We start from the raw sequence: 22180 nt of genomic DNA, 5'->3' as shown, positions 1-22180 counted from the left end.
CTATGGCAACAAACATACATTTATTACACAGCTATTACACCGTTTACTGGTTCGTTTTTATTAGTCACAATCTGAATTGAAGGTGTGCGTGTGTGTCTGTGGTGGTTCAGCTTTTAATTGCATGAAAGCAGACATTAAAACACAAGTCAAATTGTTGAGATGAAATAGTTTACGGTGTTACTACAGGTATGGCACCACAAGGTGGCAGCAAGCTCTGCCAAGTAACCAGTCAGAAAGCTGCTCAAAGGCTGTTAGACCAGGGGAAGTGATAATGTCAGCACTCTGTAATGTTAAGAAAATGATCAATGTAAAACAACGCAATCTCACATCCAATCAATCTCATCAATCTCATCAATCTCACAAATCTAACTTTTCTCCTCTTGCAACTATTTGAAGGGATGACGGGGCTTGTGGCGCCGGAGAAGGACCTCATAAGCCTCCTGGATCTTTATAAACGTCGCCTCTGCTTCACTGCTGGGGTTGTGGTCTGGATGCCACGTCTTGACCAGCTCCCTATAGCTTTGAGTTATCTCTGCAAGTGTAGCCTCTGCCTCCAACGACAACACCTACAACATAAGGGGGTTAAAACATTATGATCCTGCCACAGCAATGGAATAGGCACACACTGCCCCAAAGTATACACCTCAAACCTGACTCGTCACTCTATAACCTTTTCAGAGATGCATGGATGCTTACGTGCAGTGCCTCCCTCTCTTCCTCTGTGTACTCTTTGAGCAGAATTTCCAGCACCTTCCTCCAAGCCTCCTCGTAGTACCCCCCTCCAGTGAGAGCACACAAGATGCGATATGGCATTAAAAGAACGTACTCCAGCGCACCCCTGAGCCAAGGCAGAAACCAGAAGATATCCAGCAGCGCTGATACACAGTCGGACAGGTAGTACAGTGTGGCTGTGGTGTTGTGGAAAATACAGTAGCCCAATGGGGCAGAGAAGGCCAGCCAAGCTAGGCCGAGCTTGTAAAGGCGTGGCCCTGGGCATAAAACAGAAAAACAATGTTAGTGGGGCTTAGAAATCCAAAGAGAAGCAGTTTGATCAATGTCTAAAAGGAAACCAGAGGTAAGCATTTTATTTGTGAGATTCTCACCTAGTTCCTCTGGTCTCTGCTGTGTCTGCGGGGGTTTGAATCGGCGGTGCTGAGCAGCAGTCACACTGGCAGCTAGACTAATAGGCAAAGGTGACAAGCTGCTGCCATAGAATATCGAGGAAGTTACCAGACAAGTTGTCAGAGTTTTTTTTAGGTCAGAGGACTGTTGGCCAACATTGGAAACCAGATGCACCCCTGCACCCACACACAAAGGCAGGACGATCAAGTAGAAGAAATTGAGGGAGTTGAGTCCTATCAGAGCCACGGTGCCAAAGTAGATCCCAACACACACCTGACCAGCGAATCTGACAGGGCTTACCGGGGGAGGGACCACGGCAGAGGGTCTATTTCTCCCGCTGTCTGCATCTCGATTGGCCTCACCAATGTAAGCAGGGATACGAGTGAACTCTCTGACCCAGCCAAAGCCAAAGCCTCCCAGGGTTAGAATCCACAACAGAGCATGGCTGTCTCTTCCAAGGTATAAATGGTGAAGGCCCAAAGGCCCACCTATTGCCCACAGGGCATAGGCCACCATTACACTCTTCCCCATCCTGCAGCCAAATCAGGCTCTGTTCAGGCGAGGTTCAATCATCCTTGGTGAGTACCTGGAATGGAGCAACAAAAAAGTTTAGTCTTTCGTCCATATTTAAATAATGTATATATATTTATATACAAACCAATCTACCTGCCAATTTCTGTAATATTTAATTTGTTCAGAATTGCCGGGCACATTGTTTTACAATTTATTACCTTAAACATTATTTAATCTCTTTATTTATTATGCTATATACTAAGTTATAAATCTCTATTTTGTTCACGTAGCATCTTTGATAACATCACACTCATTGATCTCATGTGTTCACATCTTTTCATACAAGTCTTTCTGATTTCAGTACAAGGTTGTGCAATGTTTCCCCTATAATCTGCCGGCTGCTGGTCACTTGGCCCGTGCAGTGGGAGTTTTAATCTCTGCGATCCACTTCCCTGGTTAAATAATACATTATATAAGAGATTTATTTTAGTTCATGATGGGCAGCGTCATTTTAACTTGACTGATTGCTTGATCTAAATCATGGTTGGGCTGTTTTTCTACACAAATCACATTATACAAAAGGTTAGAAAATGTCAATGGCACCAACCTTCCACTGTAGGCCAATCCTCACTTCAAAAAGATTTACACCGGAGTGATCTTCAAAGTGTCTACTTCTAAGTTCAGATATATTTAGTTCTGTGTAATAAAGACTAGGTAACTTACTGAGCCCATTATTTAAAATCCTTGACGCGATTAATCTTTTCCAGTCCTTTCCGTATAGTTGAGGCTGCTAGTGTGTTGCAATAGTTGGACTTTGGATCATGACAATGAAACTACGCAGCGTTCTCAAACTCAACACACAATGACCCTCAACATTTAGGCCTCTTGATCATCTTACCTGATAAAGTGAATAAAAGGTTTCACGAGGATCTCTCTAAGAAATAAAAGACATTATAAATGCTTTACAGAGAGTAAGTGTTGTTCTCTACACCTTCTCAAGAAGGATTTGTTGCAAATAGAGCTATAATGGAATTAAGATCCTTGAGCCAAAAACCAACGCCTCATGATAGATTCCTATAGGTGAGAAAAGTCACAAAAAAGGGCATTAAAATATTTCTTTGAAAGTGAGCATACTGCATTTCTGCTTAAAATAAGTATCTTCAGGTAAATCTACTTGAAGTAATTCAAAATAGTCACCATATAGGAAATAAGGCAGATTCAGTGCCATGTTTGAAGTAATTTCTTAGAAAGCACTTCTACCAAAAAAAAAAAAAAAATTCATTTTTTATATTTATGCTAGTGAGCAGTCCAGGGTTTACCTCACCTCTCGCCCGAGTGTCAGCTGGGATTGGCTTCAGCTTCTCTGAGGATAAGTGATATAGATAATGTGGATGGATGGAATTTTTCAATAATTTATTTACTCTATTTTGACTTAATCCAAGATTTTTGCTTATCTTAATCAATCAAAATCTATACAGATACAGAGGTTAACACGTCTCCCCAAGATGGAGTTTTTCTCTCTACCCCCAACCACATTTTACCCCACCGTCTTTTGAATTTCATGCTGTGACAGTTACTCTGCTATCTCCCTGCTCTCATCCTACCTCAACGACCGCACTGACCGCGTCACTTGGAGAGGATCTGTATCTGTCTCACTAGGGCCCCTCAAGGTTCCGCCCCGGGTCCCCTCCTCTTCTCTCTGTACACCAGCGCTCCCGGCTCTGTCATTCTATGGCTTTTCCTACTTCAGCTATGTTGACGACAAACAGTCTCTTTTACCCCAATATGAAACACAGGTAGCAGCACACATCTCTGCCTGTCTGACTGACATCTCTCAGTGGGTGTCCACCCACGACCTGACTATTACAAGGGTCAAACCTTACACCCCATCCCGTCCAGTCCGCTCTGCAGCTGCCAATAACAAGATCTAGGCTCTTTGCTGTCCTGGCTCCTAAATTGTCGAATGAGCTCCCCAATGACATCAGGACAGCTGAAAGTCTACACATCTTTCCCCGCAAACTAAATACACACCTCATCCGACTAAACCATGAACTACTACTTTGTAGTTTGGCTTTCTTGAAAAAAATATTGTACTTTCTGGATCCTTGTTGTTCTGAGTTTGAACCCTCATGGTTGAATGCACTTATTGTAAGTCGCTTTAATGAAATGAAAAGGCACTGATAGAAGGACCTCAAAACTTCCACCAGAAAGCTTTTTATATGTCCTTTAATCTTGATTAGTTGTGATGCTTCTTTGTACATCACTTGTGTTTGTAAAGGATCTCTATAAATTTAAGTCTTTTCTCTCAAACTTTGTGAATGGATGAAATAAACCTGATGAAACTGTTTATTATAAAAAGTAATTGGCATGTACCTGTGGCACTGAGGCCCCTCCCCTCCATATGGCTCCTCCCCCTAACGACCCCTCCCACCATGGTTCATAGCAGCAGGGTCGAGGCTCCTCCGCTGTGATGCAGCCACGCTCACACACACACACACACACTCACACACACTCAAACAGAAACTCTCACTCGTGGCGTTTCTGAAGATGTCACGTCTTTTAACTCCTTAGCCGACTTCAGCCCCGGTGCTTTGTGAAGCCTGAGCGGATACTGGCATGGTTCCGCAGAATGGAAACGGACGACGTGTCGGTTCGGGAGCAACTTTTCCACAACCGTGTCCGGGAGACCATCGTGAGTAGAGGGGCTAACAGGGTGTGTGTGTGTGTGTGTGTGTGTGTGTGTGTGTCTGTGTGTAGGGGGGGGTCCCGTCGGTTAATATGCATATGAGGGGTCTCCGCAAACCACACAGCCCCCTCCTCTCTAATCACTGCGAGCAGGAACAACAGGCTCAGTCAGTTCAGCTTGTATCTGTATCACGTTTAAAGTGACATCTAGGTGACGTTAGCTTCTTGTAGCGGTTAGCTGAACTTTCTTGCTGCACGGATGCGGCTGGTCACTGGCTTGGCACAGGAACTCCCTTACTCAGCATCTGACCCCTCTTTCTCAATCCTCCCTCCGCCTCTGATCTCGTTGTAGCTGTGCAGTTAACATCCTGCTTTTCATTTTCGGTTCCAACAAGCTGTTAGTATTTGAACTTTTACCTGTTAAAGCTGCCATTCTTGTCTCTGTTTTGTGTGACTCCTCCACTTCCTGCTCAGCTGAACTTCAGACCTGCCACAGAGATCGGTCCTCTTACAGCAGGACACATGGAGGCTGACCTTTACACCTGAACAGTACAGGGTGATTGCACAGACAGTTCCTTTCCCACTGTACCAGATATGTGTGATAAAGTGAACCACAGGGACGATGACTAACGGCATCAGTTCTGCTACATGCTTTTGACTCAGTGGTTGACTTATCAATTGGTCCTGGTTTGACTGGTTTGCTCAGCCCCGATTCTTCATGGACTTTAGTTGTAGATGAGCACAAACTGTGCAGCAGTAGAGCATACGATAATGGATCAATTACTGTCTTCCATGGGAAAGATCTGTTGCTTTAAATTGTAGAAAACTTCAAAAGAAGAACTTGAGAGGTATTAGGCAGAGGGCATATCCTCGCCAAGGCCCAGTTGTCCCCTTTTTCAACCCCATGAAAATGCACTACATCTAAGTTTTTATTTGGATCTGCACCAAATTGCATACACTCATGATTATCAGTCCCCTAAATGTAAAAAAAATGCCCAATCTTACAATGTTTCAGAATAAAAAAAACTAGACTCAATTTAAGATTTCTGGCTCCACAAACACCGCTTGTGTCTTTCGCTGTTCGGTTTACAAATATCAGGTTAAAATATTTACACCTAAAAGTTATTAGCGACTCCTAAGTCTGCCCACATTGACAAATAGACTCAATGACGTTGTCTGGATAATATCAATGTCTTCGGGAAGTTGTCTTGGATGGCAAGTAAATATTACAAATTGAGAACAAAACTTGCCCCCTTTACACAAGTGATCGATTAGGTGCCCATATTTATTCTAATGCCCTTGATTTGTCATTGTCCCTTTCACCTAAAGACCTAATGCTATTAGTCGACACCCCCTTCTTAAGCCACTGGCAGGCCTCAGGTATCCTGCTTACCATCTCGTCACAGTGCTGCCTCAGGCTGGTCAGCTGCCCCTGCATCTCTGGTTATTAATGGATTAATGTAAAGCTCATCATAATTCATCTCATTTTAAAATGACTTGATATGCGGCTGCAGTGTAAGTACCAGCTCTGATGCTACATACAGTATCGAATTGATAAATGAAGAACAGATGAATAGATACTGTAGATTAATTTCAGTTATCTCTCACATGGTCCGATGACAGAAGGACTTATTTACATAATAATAGTCTTCAGAACACAGTGTATGTTGTTGAGGCACAGATACATTTTTTTACGGCAGTATTTATGTGACATGATACATTTCTATAAGTTTTAGTCACTAGGTTGGTCTGTGAGTTTTTATACAAAATGAAAAATATTGATTCATCATCGGCCCAAGTAGGGCCCACCAACTGTCTGACCAACCAGCTTACCAATGGGAACATTTTATTAGTCAGATGTGTTCACTTTAATTGACATTGTAAATCATCTGCGATAAGAGGCAAATGTAACTGGTGTCATATTTAAAAAACTTGGTAAGATGATATAAACGTTGGAGCCGGGCGTGCACACCTACAGCCCACACCCTGAGCCCGGAGGGATCAACAAGGATCAATGCTTGCAGAATAAAAAGTCACGATAAGGTCTTTCTCAGCAGAAAACTCTGTCGCCCAGCATGTTCTGCATCATCTGCATTAATAATCCATGTTAAATGTGTGTTTATAGGAATTACTTTCTGTAGGACATTTGAGGAGGAAATTCCAAAATATATTGTCACTATTGTCGTATATTTCCTATTCTCAAAGCCCTTTTACCTAACTAGAATTAGAGTTGTTTTTAATTGTACATACTAAACTATCGAAAATAACGGATAACACACAGTAGAATGATCGAAACAACAGGCTGTTGCTGCCCACCTTCTTTTGGACGAGGATGGCAATGCCCTTCAATATTTAAAGTCATTTCTGGCTCTTGAATAAATCCTGAATTGGTTAGGGTTTGCCTAATCTAGCCTATTAAAACAAAGACATGCTTTGCCTGAACGTGTTCAGCTGGTCAAGAGGTGCCCCCCTCTGAGGGAGTCCATTTGACATTATGCAAGGACGAGCTGTTCCACTGCCAGACTCCTCCAGCTCCTTTTGAATTTTCTCAGGAACTACCAAGTCAGGCGAGAAGTGGGAAGAGTTTAACTCCATTGTTGTCTTTGCTTGAATCAGCTTGAAGATGTGTAGGTTCCTCTGTGAATTTTAAACTGCTCCAAGTTTAACACAAAGCTGCCCCTTTGGATGCTGAGTCTCTTTAAACTCTCCTCCCAGTGGCCCGCAGTGTGCTGCCAGCTCTTTCACACTGCCAAGCCGCACGTGACTAACACAGGGTTATTCTGCCCCTCATCCATTTCGCACTCTATACCCATCCTTTGTTTCCTCCTTTTACACTTGGATTAACCATGGCAAGCTCCTTGCCAAACTGTGCCGCAATATTGAACAATTTTGAACACTGAGCTGATTATTTGTTGTGAAGGGTCTATTGTTATTTGCATGATACAGCTAGTGTGCTACCAGTAGTGTTACTTACACAGTTAACACTGTGGTTCTCTCATTGGAGGAACTGTTATGTCTAAGCTAGAGGGAAAGTAGTTATATCTACAAAGCTCTTTTCAGACATGCACTGAACTCTGGATACTCTTCTGAAATTATCCAGAGGGGCTGTATGTGAGAAGCCAAATGTCCAAGTCAGTGGCTCCGGACCATCTCCGGACCTTCTCCTGCCAGCTCCCAAAACCCAGATAATATCCGAGAGAGCCCATGTGACAATTCAGCAGGATATTGTTTGGAGGATTCACCATGACCGTGTTGATGATGCTTCTAACACATGACAGATGTGAAACATTATATCTCAGAATGAGAAAGTGGTACCATGCTCGTAGAGGATGCCGAAGTAGAAAACTGTTTGGAAAGATAAGCAGGTTTGAGAGCTTTTGGTGATGTGGACTGACGCTGGTGTTGATCTGCTTTAGAGAAGTACATGTGATTTCCCCAGCTGAACTTATATGCTATGACCTGCCTTCAGTATGCTCTACCCAGGCACCGCCGCTCAACTGAATGCTCCTGAGGTTTTCCTGTTATGAACACTTCTGCACCAGAGAATCTCCTGCTCCGTTGTTCAGGTGTCACACAAAATTGTGTGTGTGTGACAGTGTGAGGCTAAATGCATTCCTGTTTGGTGTGTTCAAGTCCAGTTTGAAGACAGGATTAACTTGCTGTACAAGTCACTGTCAAAAAACACAATTTAACCAGATGTATAAAACGGAAACATAAGTTTGTTCACATTGCTGGAACCCGTTTGATGTGGGGCATTGATAAGGAACTCAAGATGCTCAGTACACATTGGTTTAAGAAACTGGTTTTATACCCCCGAGCATGTCGTCACATTTCTGTCATTCTCTAGAGAGCCTCTCTGTGTTTGTTGCTCTTGTTACCTTAGGTACGGACATATACATACTGTGCTTTCTAAGCTGGCATGTGGAAATGTTTGATCGGGGCTCGAGGTTTAGCAACATCTGTTCATTCATCTGTCAGCGCAAAACTGAATTTTCACAGTTGAATGGATTGATATCCATTTAATTACAGACTTGCGTATCCCCCAAAGAATTTGATAACAGCATCACCAGCACAGCAACATTTCTTCAAGGTTATTTCAAGGTTCATTGCGGGTCTTGAACCAACATTTTGAACAAGTGGAAATGTTGCTTTTAAATTGGGAATTCGTGCCAGTTTCACATGCACTTTTTTATCAATTATAACATGCAATTTTTGTGTATGCGCATCATGTGGTATGGAAGGGAGCAGAAGGACCCTCACGTGTGTGTCTTACAAGCATAATAATTTTAAACATTTTATATCACATTCTGATCAGGGAGCAACCATGAGAGAATGTTTAGCCTTTGTATTGTATTGCTTAAAGAGGAATGAGTGGGATGGAGCAGCCTCAACACATGTAGTTAGTTTAAATTTCCACATACAGACGATTTTATAACCACAACCCTCAGGAGCAAAAATCTGTCAAAACAACAACAAAAAATAAAAATGTGGCATTTATCGTTATAATTATCCATATTTACTGATCTTAATGTTTTATACTGACTGTTTGTCCCTCTTCCAGGGATCCTTTCCTTTGTCTGTTAATAAAGCGATTTAATTTATATATATATATATATATATTTTATGTTTTATATGATTTTCACACGAGTGATTTGTGTAGTCTTTGTAGTGAAAGCTTGAAAGCTCCACCAGACAGCAGATTGCTCAGTGAATGTAGGTCTGACCTAAATTTGTTGGTGGATTGAGTGTAACTGTCAGACAGTGATCTCGACGGGCAGTATTGGGGCGATCTGTCTCTCTGGTATTGACCCCCTCCCCCCTAATCCGTCTTAGTGTACTGCTGCTGGTCTGCCACTCATTTCACTCTTTGTTTGAATTCAGTCCAGCTGTCTCTCTTTGAATTGGACATTTGGGGAATGTTTTACTAAACACAACAGAACATTCTATTCAAACCAGTCAGAAAACATGAGTCAACTTAAATAAGTGTGTTGATAATCAGTAGTTCACGATGGAGCAAGACGGCTTGTCTTTTCGTGGGACTTGCTGCTAAAACAATAACACCATCTCCATGTTCTCAAGCTTTGCAAAAAAACAAATTCCTCTCTGTCTCTTCTGCAGATCTGTGTGCTCCTGTTTACATGCCTCTACATATTATCCTACCTCATACTTACCCACTTCAAGAAGACGGCCGAGTTTGTCACAGGTGAGTTTTAAAGTCACTCTCTTGTATCTAAAGAGAGTACCACATGAAAGCTCCTGTGTGAGAAAGATTTCTACGAATGCCTTCTGGAGAAATGCCGGGAGGGGAATTGATGGTGTTGACAAGCCTAATTATTGCATTAATTAATGTGCTGTGGTTTTTCTCTCTCACGCAGGCCACACTTTCTGTCGCACAGGTGTTATTTTTTTGTTCGGGGGGTGTAACTAAATACAGGAGATAACTGCTAATCTTTTCTTGCCTTAAGTTGCATCAGAAAGCTTGACAACCCTGAGACAAGCAATAAAATGAACATGGCCTGTTTGACAAAGCTTACTCATTTCATAATCATAGCTTTTCTGACTCTTACTTTTACGTGTAGATATGTTGAGATTTGAATCATTCCCACCTTTCCTGTTTACATTCACGTAAATATAGTGAAAGTTTGCACAAGAACATTGCTTATTTCAACCCAAAGCTCTGGACCTTGGCCCGAGTATCACAGAGGTGAAGAAGGCATGTCATAACAACCCTTCAGGCCGAATTCCAGTGGATCGCGCTGGTGGAGGGGAATTGAAAACTGCTGCTACAGGACAAACAGTGTCGTGGTTTAAGGTCCATTTACTTTGGGTTAGTCCTAAAAGAACTCTTTCCAACAAACAAATACTTTATAACTTACGCCACAAAAGGAGCTTAATGATCTGCTTCATTTTACTCTGTCGCTCACTTTTTATCTTTCACAAAAGGGACAATGTAAGAAGATACTTTGTCTTCAACTCAGCATTGATAAACAACAACTTTGCAGCCTCCAAACAAGCATTCCAATAAACTTGACATTCCTCATGCACTTGAATATATCGTGCATTCTAACATTGTTAAACCAAAAAAACAAACGGCCTGCAGTGGGACTGGGCTCACAGTTACATAATGAATCCAATAACTTGCCACTATTGGAACCAGATGTCGGATGTCCAACTGGCCAAGTCTCAGCTCGGCTGTGACTGGGCTCGGTTGTAGCCTGGGACAAAGCCCACTTTTCAGAAACCTGCTCTGCAATGGCTCCGGGTTGTAACCGTTGTTTATGCATCAACAAGTTCCAAACAGTTGTGCCCTGCAGCTGAATGACGATTGAGCAACAGAAATTAACAAGTCAGTTTTTGGCAAGAGTTAAGAGCTGGAGTTTGCTTCACTGACTTTACCTCATTCCTCAACAGCTGTGCCAACATCTGCAATGGGAAAAAGTTACAGTATCTGTTTGTATATTACCACTGCAGAAGTTCTTGCAGTGCTGGTTTAAGAGAGTGATAGCATATTGGAAAGATGCAGCCTCTATTTATTTTAGTTTCAACTAGACTTTGGTTTTTGCTGGTACAGAATGTTCCTAACTTGCTCCTCCACTTTCACTCCCCACTCTGTGTTTTCTTTTCATACTCATATAGACCCCTTCTGTTGCAACATTCCCCTCCACACTGTGTACACACAGCATGGTACTCAGCCCCCAGGCAGGTTTTACCTTTGTCACAAAAGCAGACATTTTGTTGAAATGTCAATTTATACCTAGTTCGAACCATCTGTAAACATTTCAACACTCTATCTGATTGCACTTACAGCAATCTGTGTTGAAGGCTTTCTCCAAGATGAGTTATTATTGCAGCTTGTCCATGTTCAGGATGGCTAATGGATTATTAGTATAATGGATGTAAAGATACTTGTGTCTCTGCTCTTTCAGATGATATTGAAGATGCCACCGTCAACAAAATTGCGTAAGTATAAACCTTTAATGATTAACTGACCCACATCAAACGCTTCTCGCTCACTCTGGTGTCAGTGTGAGGTACTGAGCAGATAAGTCAACGTGACATGTTGTGGCCAGAGGCCCTTTGGCTGGGGATTTATTGCCTTGTCCTGTGTGAGCTTGTGTGTTTACGTGGTTGTTGATGTTTAGTGGGGCACTACGGTGTCACTCCGCCCTTTGCCGCTACACGCTGTCGTGTGTTCCCCAGGACACGCAAGCCTTTCACCTGGGCAGTGATTTCAGGCTTTGGCCAAATATACATGTGACTTCACTGATGGCCTCTTTTTCTTCTTCTTCCAGGCTGTGGTTGTGTACCTTCACCCTGTCCGTCGCAGTGTGTGCCGTGCTCCTCCTCCCCATCTCCATTTTGTCCAACGAGGTGCTGCTCACCTTCCCACAGAGCTACTACATGCAGTGGCTCAACGGATCTCTTATCCACGGTACGTTAGTAACGTTTCTGCCAGGTGACAACTCCAAAACAACAGTTGATCATCCCTGAGGTCATGGCTGTCTAGAGCTGAATCTGATTTAATGAGGGTCACTGGGAATTAACCTCCAGATCATTACTCCACTGGCCTCTGTCCAAACAGAAACAGATAATAATCAGGGCTATGGGCTGTGGCTTTACTGGCTGCAGTGATCCAGTTTGAAAAAATTATCTCACTGATCTAATCCAATGCTTCAACACTTCTTGTCTGTGTTGCCTCATTTTCTGATGGTTATCGCTCACAGTATTCCATTCCTTCTGTTATTGTTGAGCAGACTTGTTTATTTTAGCATCTAACTGCCATGTTACACTGGAGAATTGCAGGACTCTGCCCCATTGTGGTTTTCAGTGGTACTGCTGAAATGCTTGAATGCAATCAAGAATGTTTGCGCTGAAAACTAACGTGTTGGAAAATCTCTCTCTTCCTCCCTTGTCAGGCTTGTGGAACCTAGTTTTCCTTTTCTCCAATTTGTCCCTGTTCTTCCTCATGCCCTTCGCCTACTTCTTCACGGAGTCTGAGGGATTTGCGGGGTCCAAGAAGGTACAACATTTATCCTTCAGTTGGAAATGGAGGCTCTAAACCTGGAAACCATTTAAGAAATAGAGACTCTTGAACCTGTTGATAAGAGTATCTGTTTTTGTGTGTAGGGGGTGATGGCACGAGTGTATGAGGCGTTTGTGCTGCTGTTGCTGCTGGCCTTGCTCGTGCTGGGCATCGTGTGGGTGGCATCTGCCCTCCTCCATGACAACATCGCCAGAAAGAGCCTCTACGGTGAGTCACCTCCTTTGAAAATAATGATCCTTCTGTGACAGTTTTGGTTTCTTCTATTCTAGCTGCTTATACTGTCCTCCTGTGACTTTTAGACCTGTGGGAGTATTACCTTCCCTATCTGTACTCTGGCATCTCTCTGGTTGGAGTGTTGCTGCTTTTGCGTGAGTACATGTTAGTTATAATTACTTGATCAGCTCAAATCTGTAGTGGATGACACTTTGATATCACCATCTGTGTGTGTCTCTCCTCAGTGTGCACCCCCTTTGGGTTGTCCCGAATGTTTAGTGTGACCGGCAGCCTACTGGTCAAACCACGGGTGAGTCACCGATCTTACGTCTAGAATTTAGATTTTACCACCAAAAACAGTAAATACAAACTCATCTTGCACTATGTCCAACATCCATGATACATACAGGGACTCTTCGAAGGTTTTGAATATACAGTGTGCTCACTCCAGGAAGTAGGAAAGCAACCACGGCAGACAATATCCTAAATAAATAAATAAATTTGATTTTTGAGTGTGGAAGGAAATGTTACATTTCAGGAAAAATATGATTGTCTGTGTTAATGAATTGGCGGTAGCTTATCAGAGTTTGATTAAATATGAGAGCAAATGTCTTCTATCATTTCCTGTTAGTATATAAATGGTATAACACTACTTTTATGTAGTACACACATATTATAGAGTTGTTTGAAGCATGGATGGATGACACATCTTTAGTTTTACATGTTGACGTGCAACATGAACTATAGCTGCAGATAACTGTTGTTAGTTTTGCAAGTACAGTAATTATACCAAGGTATAGGACAATTTAAAATATTGAGGTTTAAAAAATAGTCAGGTTAATGGTATGAGGAAGACACAGATATCTGGACTACTTATCACTGTAATCCATCCATCCGTTGAAACAAACCACATGTTGGCGCTACAATAAAAGTCAGAAATTATCAAAAAATGTTCCTTCTCTGAATTCCTCATCTCATCTTCATCTTCTTTTGCCCCTGTCCTCTGCAGCTGCTGGAGGATGTGGATGAAACACTGAATTGCACCACGTTTGAGGAAGACTCGCTCTCCAGGAAACTGAACTGTAAGAGACCAACCATGAACACGGTCCTCTACCATTTCCTGATGAATCATTTAAAGCTGACTGACTGACGTCTTGTCTCTATCATGTGTTGTCGGGTCGAAGGCGGTAACACATCCTGCTGGGTCAAGCTGAACATGGATGCGATGAAAAAGGAGCACCAAACCGTGCGGGGCAAGCGCATCGCTCTGGGTGAGACGGACTGAACAGGCAGCTCTCTGCTCGGTTTCTATCACAGTGATTACATGTTTGATAAGTTATACCCCCCCCCCCTCCAAACAGAGATGCGTAGGAAAGCGTCCCCATGGCAGCGTAACCTTGGTTATCCACTGGCCATGCTCGGGCTCCTCGCACTGACGGTACACACTAATTCATCGACGACACCACACCGTTCTTAACTTTAAATTTAATAACACCTATGGTTTCTTTCATTGTATGGCTTCTGTTTCTGTCTCTTCAGGTGATGTGTGTGCTGATGGTCTGTTTCAACGTGTTGGAGTTGCTCCTGTATGAGACGGCCATGCCCAGAGGAATGGAGGTGAGGATTTTGCCAGAGAGAAACAGAACCGAGCAACAGCTTGTGGTCGGTGCTCACTGACGGATGTTGGGTTTCTTGCTTTTTTAGGACCCTCACCTGGGAAGGGCCTCCTTCTCTATGTTCGGCTCACTGGGCGCTGCAGTTCAAGTAGTCCTCATCCTGTATCTTTTCATTCCAACAGAGTGTCCTTGTTGTCCGACCAGCGTGTGAGATGTCGACTCATGCACTTTCATTAAATAATTAGAAAACACTTTCTAGATGTTACTATCTATGTAAGGGAATCACTCTTCTTCCCAGTGTTGTCCTTAAAATGATTGTCAGCTACCTAATGGTATCATCAGTAGTTGGTTTCTATAGTTCTCCTCTCTTCATCAGCCTCCTGCCTCGTGCACAGGACACCAACCTCACCCAGGTGCCTGACAGCTAAACCTGATGTCTATCTGAACTCCCAGTGAGATATCATTAGAAACTAGTTAGGTGTTGTATTGAGACCCTTTTTAGTAATCTCTACATTTCTGTTCCTTTCAGATAATTGCAAACTGTGTTTCGCTGCTTATCCTGAGCTCTGCACTGCCGGTCTTCTCACGCACACTTGGTAAGTAAGTAGCATAAATGACAAATGCAGCATTTATTTCATCCTGCACGCTAGCACTAATCAGGTTTTGAGCAAGCAGTGTACACAGTGGAAAAGTAATAGTAAGCATACATCAAAATATTTGTATATCTATATCTAAATATATATTTTTGTGCTGCTGCTGTTTTCCCACAGTGCATAAAAAAAGTGCAATTCAGAAAATAAAGTAGTTCAATGAGCATGATTAGTTGTTTCCTGTGATTATGTTATGAAGATTTATTTTATAGGAGCTGTACTGCAGTTGTGAAGTTTGAACGATGGGTGTGCAGCAGATTGTGAATTACTTTGTAGTGTAGAACTGGGACACAACATCTATTATTTAACATTAGGCGTTAGTCAACATTTGACTTGTAATTTTAGCTTTGACCACAAGAGGGTGTTTGTGTAACACAAATTCTGCAGCTGAAGGAACAGTTTGGATCGAGTATCTGGTTCACATGTGGTTTTTCTTTGGCCTCCTTTGTGTCAGGAATCACCCGCTTCGATCTACTGGGAGACTTCGGTCGCTACAACTGGCTGGGGAACTTCTACATTGTCTTCCTGTACAACATGATGTTCGCTGGTCTCACCTCGGCCTCCCTCATCAAGACAGTCACCTGGGCAGTTCAGAGAGAGCTCATCCGCGCCTTTGGTCAGTTTACTTACATTTTCAACTCCTTAACATGACGAGGCCACTTTTTATCTGTGTATTCTTCTGTCCTTGAGGTTGTGTCGTTCTGAAATAAGTTGCACTAGTTGTGGGATAAGTTTTCCCACCTTTGGCCCAGTTCCCCAATGGGCTGGTCTCTCTTCCTCAGATAGAACGAATACAATTCTTTCAGGAAAGTGTAAAGGGACAAGAGGAGAGTTGGGTCCCCTTGGGGACCTTCAGGCACACCGCCCCAGACACACACCCTCTAAACCCTCCACCCAACAAAAACAAGCACTCCACGGACACGCCAAACTCGCACACACATACACGCAATCCCCTTCCTCACAGAGCAGATAGCATCTCTGCACCATGGCAGCTCTCTTGCACTTCCCCATTACCTCCCAGCTTACTTTTGTTCTGTGATTAATAGACTGAACCTAAATCCCTATTTTTCTTAGCTTTTCTTAGCTTTTCTTGGTGTTGCTCCACCTTGTGATTGTGTCTGATATCATTGACCTTTGGTTTTTCTGTCACTGTTTTTGCAGGTCTCCACAGGCTGCCTTCAACTGTGTCACGGTCCACCGTCCCCTTCAGACTCCTCCTGGCCAGTGGACTTTCTAAAATCCAGTGACTTGTTCACTTCACAACTGCCTTTCCTCAAAGAAATTGAGCCAACTACAAATGTGCACCTATTGGATTCAATGCATTTGCAGTTGAGTCCCTTTGCCAGTTGGTGCGCAGATCGGCTCGCCTCCTGTGAAGAGACCGGAGAAGTTCTGTCTGCGTCCGTCAAGTGGGAGCTCTGGCTGTGACCAGTTTATCAGGGTCCATAGTGATGCAGATAGTTGACTGCAATACAAGTGCTGGTACAAGTGCTTAGTAGAGTCGTGGTTATGACTGGAACCAGGGAAAAAACGATACAGCCATTCTAGTAGTCCTGCTATACTGGAAAAAAACAGAACAACCCCCTGCGAACCCGACGCCTTACAAAAAGAGGATTCATTACACAGCCGTTGCTCTTTTGACACATATGAAAGTCAGCAGAGTTATTTTGAAATATTACATTGTCGCTGTGACATAACTTCCCCTTCCTGCTTCAGGTCGATGGAGTGTTCTCGCTCTCTTCGTGGCTTCACCACGCTTTCCTCTCTCGGGCTACACCTCTATTTTAGGATCGGGAATCTAACTCCACGAGTTTCGTGGCTCAGTCTGAACCAGTGTTATGTGAGTTAATGAGAGGAAGTAGTAAATGAGTCCAAGTAGGACACAAGGTACCTTGTCTATCTGTGATTCCACAGATTACACAAGGGAAGATACTAGAGTGAGGTCGTAGTCTGAATGATTGAGCTCTTTTACTAACTAGGTTAACTTTTAGAATTAATAACATCTTCGTGGTGATTTATTATTGAGCAGGGTTATTATGTTTTTCAAGCTGACAGAAAGCTTACTGAGTCTGAGGACTAGTAGTTTACAAAAAAAAACAAAAAGAAAGCTTTACTTTGTCTTATGCAAGAAATCTGTGTGCGATATGACACTCACCAGGAGAAACTTGTGCCTTAGACCAATCAAACTGTGAATTATTACAAATCTGTGTGGGGAAAGTGCAATATTTCATGAGTAAAAAATCAAACTTTATCTTTACCTAAGGTGAATTTTATTTTATTCTTTCCTCTATTATTTCTGTGAAGTATTTTTTTTTTAAATTTCATTTCTCCTTGAACGTCGGGTGAAAGCTCAGAATTGTCTATTTTCGAATAGTAAATGTGACAATCCATTCAGTCCTCTGCTGTTTTTTTTATTTAGATTCTCTTATATCAGCTGTATCTTATCCTCAATGTGTTGATGATCTTTTCACCATGTGCCGTCGCTGCTGTATCAGCAGGTTAATAGCGGATGGTTTGACCAGCAGGGGACAGTGTGTCTCAAACCTCTCTCTGGTTAGTTATTATATGTATTATATATGGAGCACTCTGAGGTTTACTTATGTCACTTTTTCCGGGATTTTTCTTTTTGGTTTTTGGGAACACACAGTTTATAATGTGCTGTATTTGTATCTTTATTTATGGGCATTTTGGGATCAATACTTAACATGTTGACTTATGTAGGATTTTTAACCAGTGTTGAAAACTTTGAATGTGATACAGTTGATGGAAAAAGTCTTTAGAGTCATTCTCAAAGATGAAAAAAAATTCTGTGTTTACTTATGAAACGCTCTGATGTTTCAGATTTTCTTAAAACTGAATTTTTAACCATTGTTTTATGAGGAGAAAGCAATAAAATGTCTTTGTTTTCCATGTGTTTGTGTCCTTTTGGGAGACGCGCCACTCTGACTCTTACAGTTTCTTTGATGCTGTTACAATTTTAGATTAATGTAACTACGTCGTGAGGGATCTGATGTGGTGGGTGGGTGTGTGTGACTGGACGAGGGCGTCTGTCCTCTGCGTCCCTCCACCCTTTTGTTGCACTTCTTTAATCAGCGGCAGAAGAAAGCCATATTTTGGCCTGTCTGTCAGCAGTGTCCAGCCGCGACGCCACTACAGCCGTAGCCCACGCTTTCCCCGCTCTGATGCAAGCGCCAGATAAAAACCCAGCAAATTAGGAGGAGAAGAGACATTCACTCCTTCACTGTACCACCTACCCACCCACCTCCTTTCTTCCATCCCTTTTCCTTGCCTATTGTTGATTTCCCCTTTTCTGAAGACAGCTCAAGAACCCCCCCCCCCCCCCCGGCTTAATTTCTCCCTCTTGATTTTTTGTTTGCGTTTCTTGTTTTGTTGGACGTTTTAATTGAGCTTATTTGCTTTAGGTTTTGTTTTGCACTGCGTTTCCTTTGCCAAAAGGAAATGAACTCCAATGTCGACGCAACATCACTCGCACATCTGGAGACTGGGTACTCTGTGAGGAAGTGATGCATAGGCCACATATACAAGGTGTGTGTGTGTGTGAGAGAGGTTAGTGCAATAAAAGTGTCTCTGGAAAGAAAAGAGTTGAGTTTGAACTAACCCAGGGTGATGCTGACAGTTTTTGGTTAAGGGTTTCAATTCAATTTATACTTAAAACTCACAATATTGAGTTGAAAAGCATATTTAGAACAACACTTAAGCATTTGTGAGTGATGCTAAGTGAATATCCACCCTTCCTCTCGTAAAATATAAAATAAATCTGCCAAAAGTCCAATCGGCCACTAATAAAACGGGAATAATCCTTCACCTTAAAGTAACAAGACTACTGAGTCTGTGTCCAACCCATGTATTATTGGGCTAATGCAGCCAGATTTGATGATTTAGCTCTAAAGAACACAAAAAAAAAACAGAATGAAGCAACCAACAGGGTTTGTACTTGTATAGCAATTTTCTAGTCTGGATGACATCATTCACTCACTGATCGTCATGGGGCAATTCTTGGTTCAGTGCCTTGCTCAAGGGCACTGAGGTACACCGCTGACACACTGGTCAGTGGATGACCCGCTCTCTCTTCTGACCCACCCCCCCCCCCACACACACACACACACACACACACACACACACACACACTCAACATATCCCTCTTAACCTTGGATTCTGTTGGAGAAACAATGGTGCAGCACCTCTCCCTGCAGTAAAATATTAAAGGGTTGATAGCAGTGCAATCAAGGTGTCCCAGCAGTCCCATTGGGTAACGCGCTCTGTTGGAGTGGTTGTCGGGCATATCAGGGACAAGGCGGGAGACGGGCAGCTTGTAATGGGATGAGATAGGCTATCTTTATTGTCAAAACATAAGAATGAAGGGGGGACAAAGACACAGATTAGCTTTCCTGACAGTCGGCCGTTTGAAGTTCATGCCAAAGTGCATTAGGGGCTGTTATTCCCTCGTTTCACGCTCCCAAATACAGAAACACTCACAGGAAAAGGCGAGACTTGCTCGCTAATCAACTGATAAAGGGCCGTACTGTCCGTTTGCCACAGCTGCCCGCCATCCTGCCTGCACACTCACGGCACACTTGCTTCACACGGTTGACTGGCACAGGCCTTCGCCTCGCCGGGTCTGGGCGAACGATGTGACATGGACTCACAGAAAGAAATCCATATAGTCACATTTTAATTCATGTCAATAGAGACCCATTCAAGCGTACATAATGTGGTATGGAGAATTTAAATAATATTTGGACTCAAAAGAAGGTAAAGCATCACATCTGACGTTTGACCTGCTTGTCAGTGGCCAGGAAGTTCCACCCTATCGAGTCTATTGTCCACGTCAGTGCAGCAGCACCTTCAACCTCAGCTCACTGGTGCTCCCTTTCAAAGGCCACATCGCGGCTGAGCAACAACTCCTGGACCCAACATGTCTAATTTCCTTTTTAACATGATTTCAAGTGGCAGACCTGAAATCAGCACCTGACATACAGTGTCAGGCGTATCATGTGAGGTACGCTTCCAACGCAGAGTTACACTACATGAGGCTAGAATCCTCCAGCGTGTGCAGCCACATCAGAATGCACCACCCGGCCTCTTCCTGAGCCGATAACACGGCGGGAGACAGTGAGCTGGGCGGTGCAGCAGCGGTGGTCAAAGAGAAAGGACCGGCGGGAAATTGTGTCTGTGTTTGGGAGCGGGGGGGCGTTAGGTGTCAGTTCCTTGACTTTCCTTTACCCTTCCAGCGGCCTCCATCTAAGGAAGTGGATCCTGCAGAGTGTCTATTCAGCTCCACGAGACAAGACAAACACTTGAGATATCACAGTTGGAGTGATTTCAAAATCTAATTTCTATCTCATAACAATTCTTCTGTTGAAAAAGAGGTTGTGTTCCTGAATTCATTTTTCCCTGCACTTGATTATGAACATTATTTGCAGAACGGGAGCCGGTTCTGCTTTTCACCCAAGGCTTCACAAACAAAGCTACATTTACACTCACAGGTATAAACGCTACGTGACGAAACCTCTCAGGTGTACACACAGCCGTCCATTTGTACAGAACAAAGCAGGGTAGTCTAACTCAGGCCGGAAAGATCTCATTTTCTGTGCTGTGGCTTTGCAGGAAACCAAACCATTCATCCAGCCATGTACTCCCATCCTGAAACGGGGGAGTAAAATGCTAAGAGCCAGAAGGAGGCAGGGGAAGGCAGGGGAGACGGGGGCAACAAAATAAAAACCAATAATAATGACTTTATTTCCATCTCCAACCCGCAGATGTTTGCTTCCTTCCTCTCCCTTTCATGTCGGATGGAAATCTCTTCTCTTGTGCGGCTTTGATGAGAAACGTCGGTGTGGCCAATTGAAGATATGAAAGTGTTTGTTGCTTTTTTTTGATTGAGTCATTCCCTGCATTTGTCATGAGGGCTGATATCTCCCATCTGCGGTGCTTTGGCCAGACTTGAGCCGTCCTCCGTGTTTATCATGAGGGCAGGAAGATGCTGCTTCGCCTTGCCACCCCTCCCTACAACATCCTGGGATCTTCTGGAAACTTCCCTAACAAGGATGCCTGTCCACGGTCACTGTGGAGCTCTGTGACCTATCCCTCATGCCTCTATGCAGAATTGTAAGTAAAGTTTGGATCAGGGAGTCGATGATAAATTCACAGGTGCTTTATGGATACTAAGTGTCTGCTCTTACAGTGATATATTCGGAACGCGTCTTAAGGATGCGGCCCCAGCAAACCATCAAGATACACACTGACACAAAACTATAAACTCCAGATAGTCCTGAGCAGCTCTGTTGTGAGCGCGATAGTGTTTCTTTGAAACAAAGTCACTGCGAAGGAACTGGCCATGATGTATCGAGGCCTCAAGTGTTCCAGGAAGCTGGAGATAGGACGGCAACACACGACGACCTTTATTCTGTCATTAATTTAAGCTTCCGTATGTGATTACACATGTCAGACCCCCGAGACACGAGGATCCCTTCTCTCTTTTGCTCCCTCTTCCGCATTATCTGACTAGTTTTTATGACTCTCCCAGCTATTGTTCTGAGATGGATAAAAATAATATGTTGATGTGGCCATAGGGTGTTTCCAGCGGAGGGGTCTCGGGTGCACAGGGTTCAGGGGGGTCAGGCTGGCTCCCCAAACAGGAAGGCAGCACTGTAAGTCACAGTCAGGGGGTCAAGGCTGGACATGTGTGCTCCCTCTCGGAGACCCTCACCTCAAGATCTGTCTAAAAATAACACAGTCGTCACGGTTCACTCGTCCTCTCTGACGGGTTGGGATGAGCAAACAGAAGCAATGGTGCAAACATTTTCACCTGTGAAATAGTTTTTACGAATGTAACTATATTATATTTGTTCTGCATATACCTCACCCTGAGATCTTCTGATAAGGCCTTGTAAGATTTTCCTCGGTCAAGACTGAAGAACGAAGGTGATGGGGCGATTTGCTGTCAGGACGCCGACCCTCTGGAATAGTTTACCTGAAATCATCTCTCAAAATGGACTTTGACAACATGGCTTTTGCCTTTACCTAACTTTCTTTTTTAATTCTCCTTTGCCTTTACTTTTAATTGATGTTTAGTCATCTTATCTGCTGTGTTTGGTTTTGTATTTTATATTGCGTCATTGGTTGTCTTTGATGTTGTTTCATGTTTGGTTTGTCTTCTGTGAAGCGTTTTGAAGGGTACCACAAATAAATTGACAATAGTAATAATATCGATGGTGATGATAATTATATAATTATTATAAAATATTATTATACTATTGGGATAATACTTAAAATGGTAAAAAAGCTATGTCTCAAAATATATTTAAATGTAAGGT

General features: G+C 43.1%; 2 protein-coding genes across 4 annotated transcripts; one reads left to right on the top strand and one right to left on the bottom strand.

Moving 5' to 3' along the window:
* Positions 1 to 34: 34 nt before the first annotated feature.
* On the bottom strand, positions 35 to 4836 carry dnajc22 (DnaJ (Hsp40) homolog, subfamily C, member 22). Of its 3 annotated transcripts, none has more exons than XM_062392772.1 (4): positions 4738 to 4836; positions 1104 to 1708; positions 697 to 989; positions 35 to 566 (listed from the first exon to the last, which is right to left on the bottom strand). In XM_062392772.1, exons 2-4 carry the CDS (start codon positions 1651 to 1653, stop codon positions 387 to 389), a joined length of 1023 nt encoding a protein of 340 aa, XP_062248756.1. In that variant the 5' UTR covers positions 1654 to 1708; positions 4738 to 4836; the 3' UTR covers positions 35 to 386. The 3 variants fall into 3 exon arrangements, with proteins under 3 accessions (XP_062248756.1, XP_062248755.1, XP_062248754.1); XM_062392771.1 differs by lacking the exon at positions 4738 to 4836 and adding an exon at positions 2359 to 2464; XM_062392770.1 differs by lacking the exon at positions 4738 to 4836 and adding an exon at positions 2243 to 2452.
* Positions 4094 to 17753, top strand: lmbr1l (limb development membrane protein 1-like). Its single transcript, XM_062392769.1, has 17 exons — positions 4094 to 4327; positions 9439 to 9523; positions 11247 to 11280; positions 11613 to 11752; positions 12237 to 12340; positions 12448 to 12571; positions 12664 to 12732; positions 12823 to 12887; positions 13587 to 13659; positions 13762 to 13848; positions 13939 to 14015; positions 14117 to 14194; positions 14282 to 14355; positions 14516 to 14606; positions 14723 to 14789; positions 15298 to 15459; positions 16005 to 17753. Exons 1-17 carry the CDS (start codon positions 4265 to 4267, stop codon positions 16088 to 16090), a joined length of 1479 nt encoding a protein of 492 aa, XP_062248753.1. The 5' UTR covers positions 4094 to 4264; the 3' UTR covers positions 16091 to 17753.
* The last annotated feature ends 4427 nt before the right edge of the window (positions 17754 to 22180 follow it).

This window comes from Platichthys flesus, chromosome 7 (assembly GCF_949316205.1).
Source record: "Platichthys flesus chromosome 7, fPlaFle2.1, whole genome shotgun sequence".
Taxonomy (NCBI): domain Eukaryota; kingdom Metazoa; phylum Chordata; class Actinopteri; order Pleuronectiformes; family Pleuronectidae; genus Platichthys; species Platichthys flesus.
This window is presented reverse-complemented; position numbering and strand designations above follow the sequence as displayed.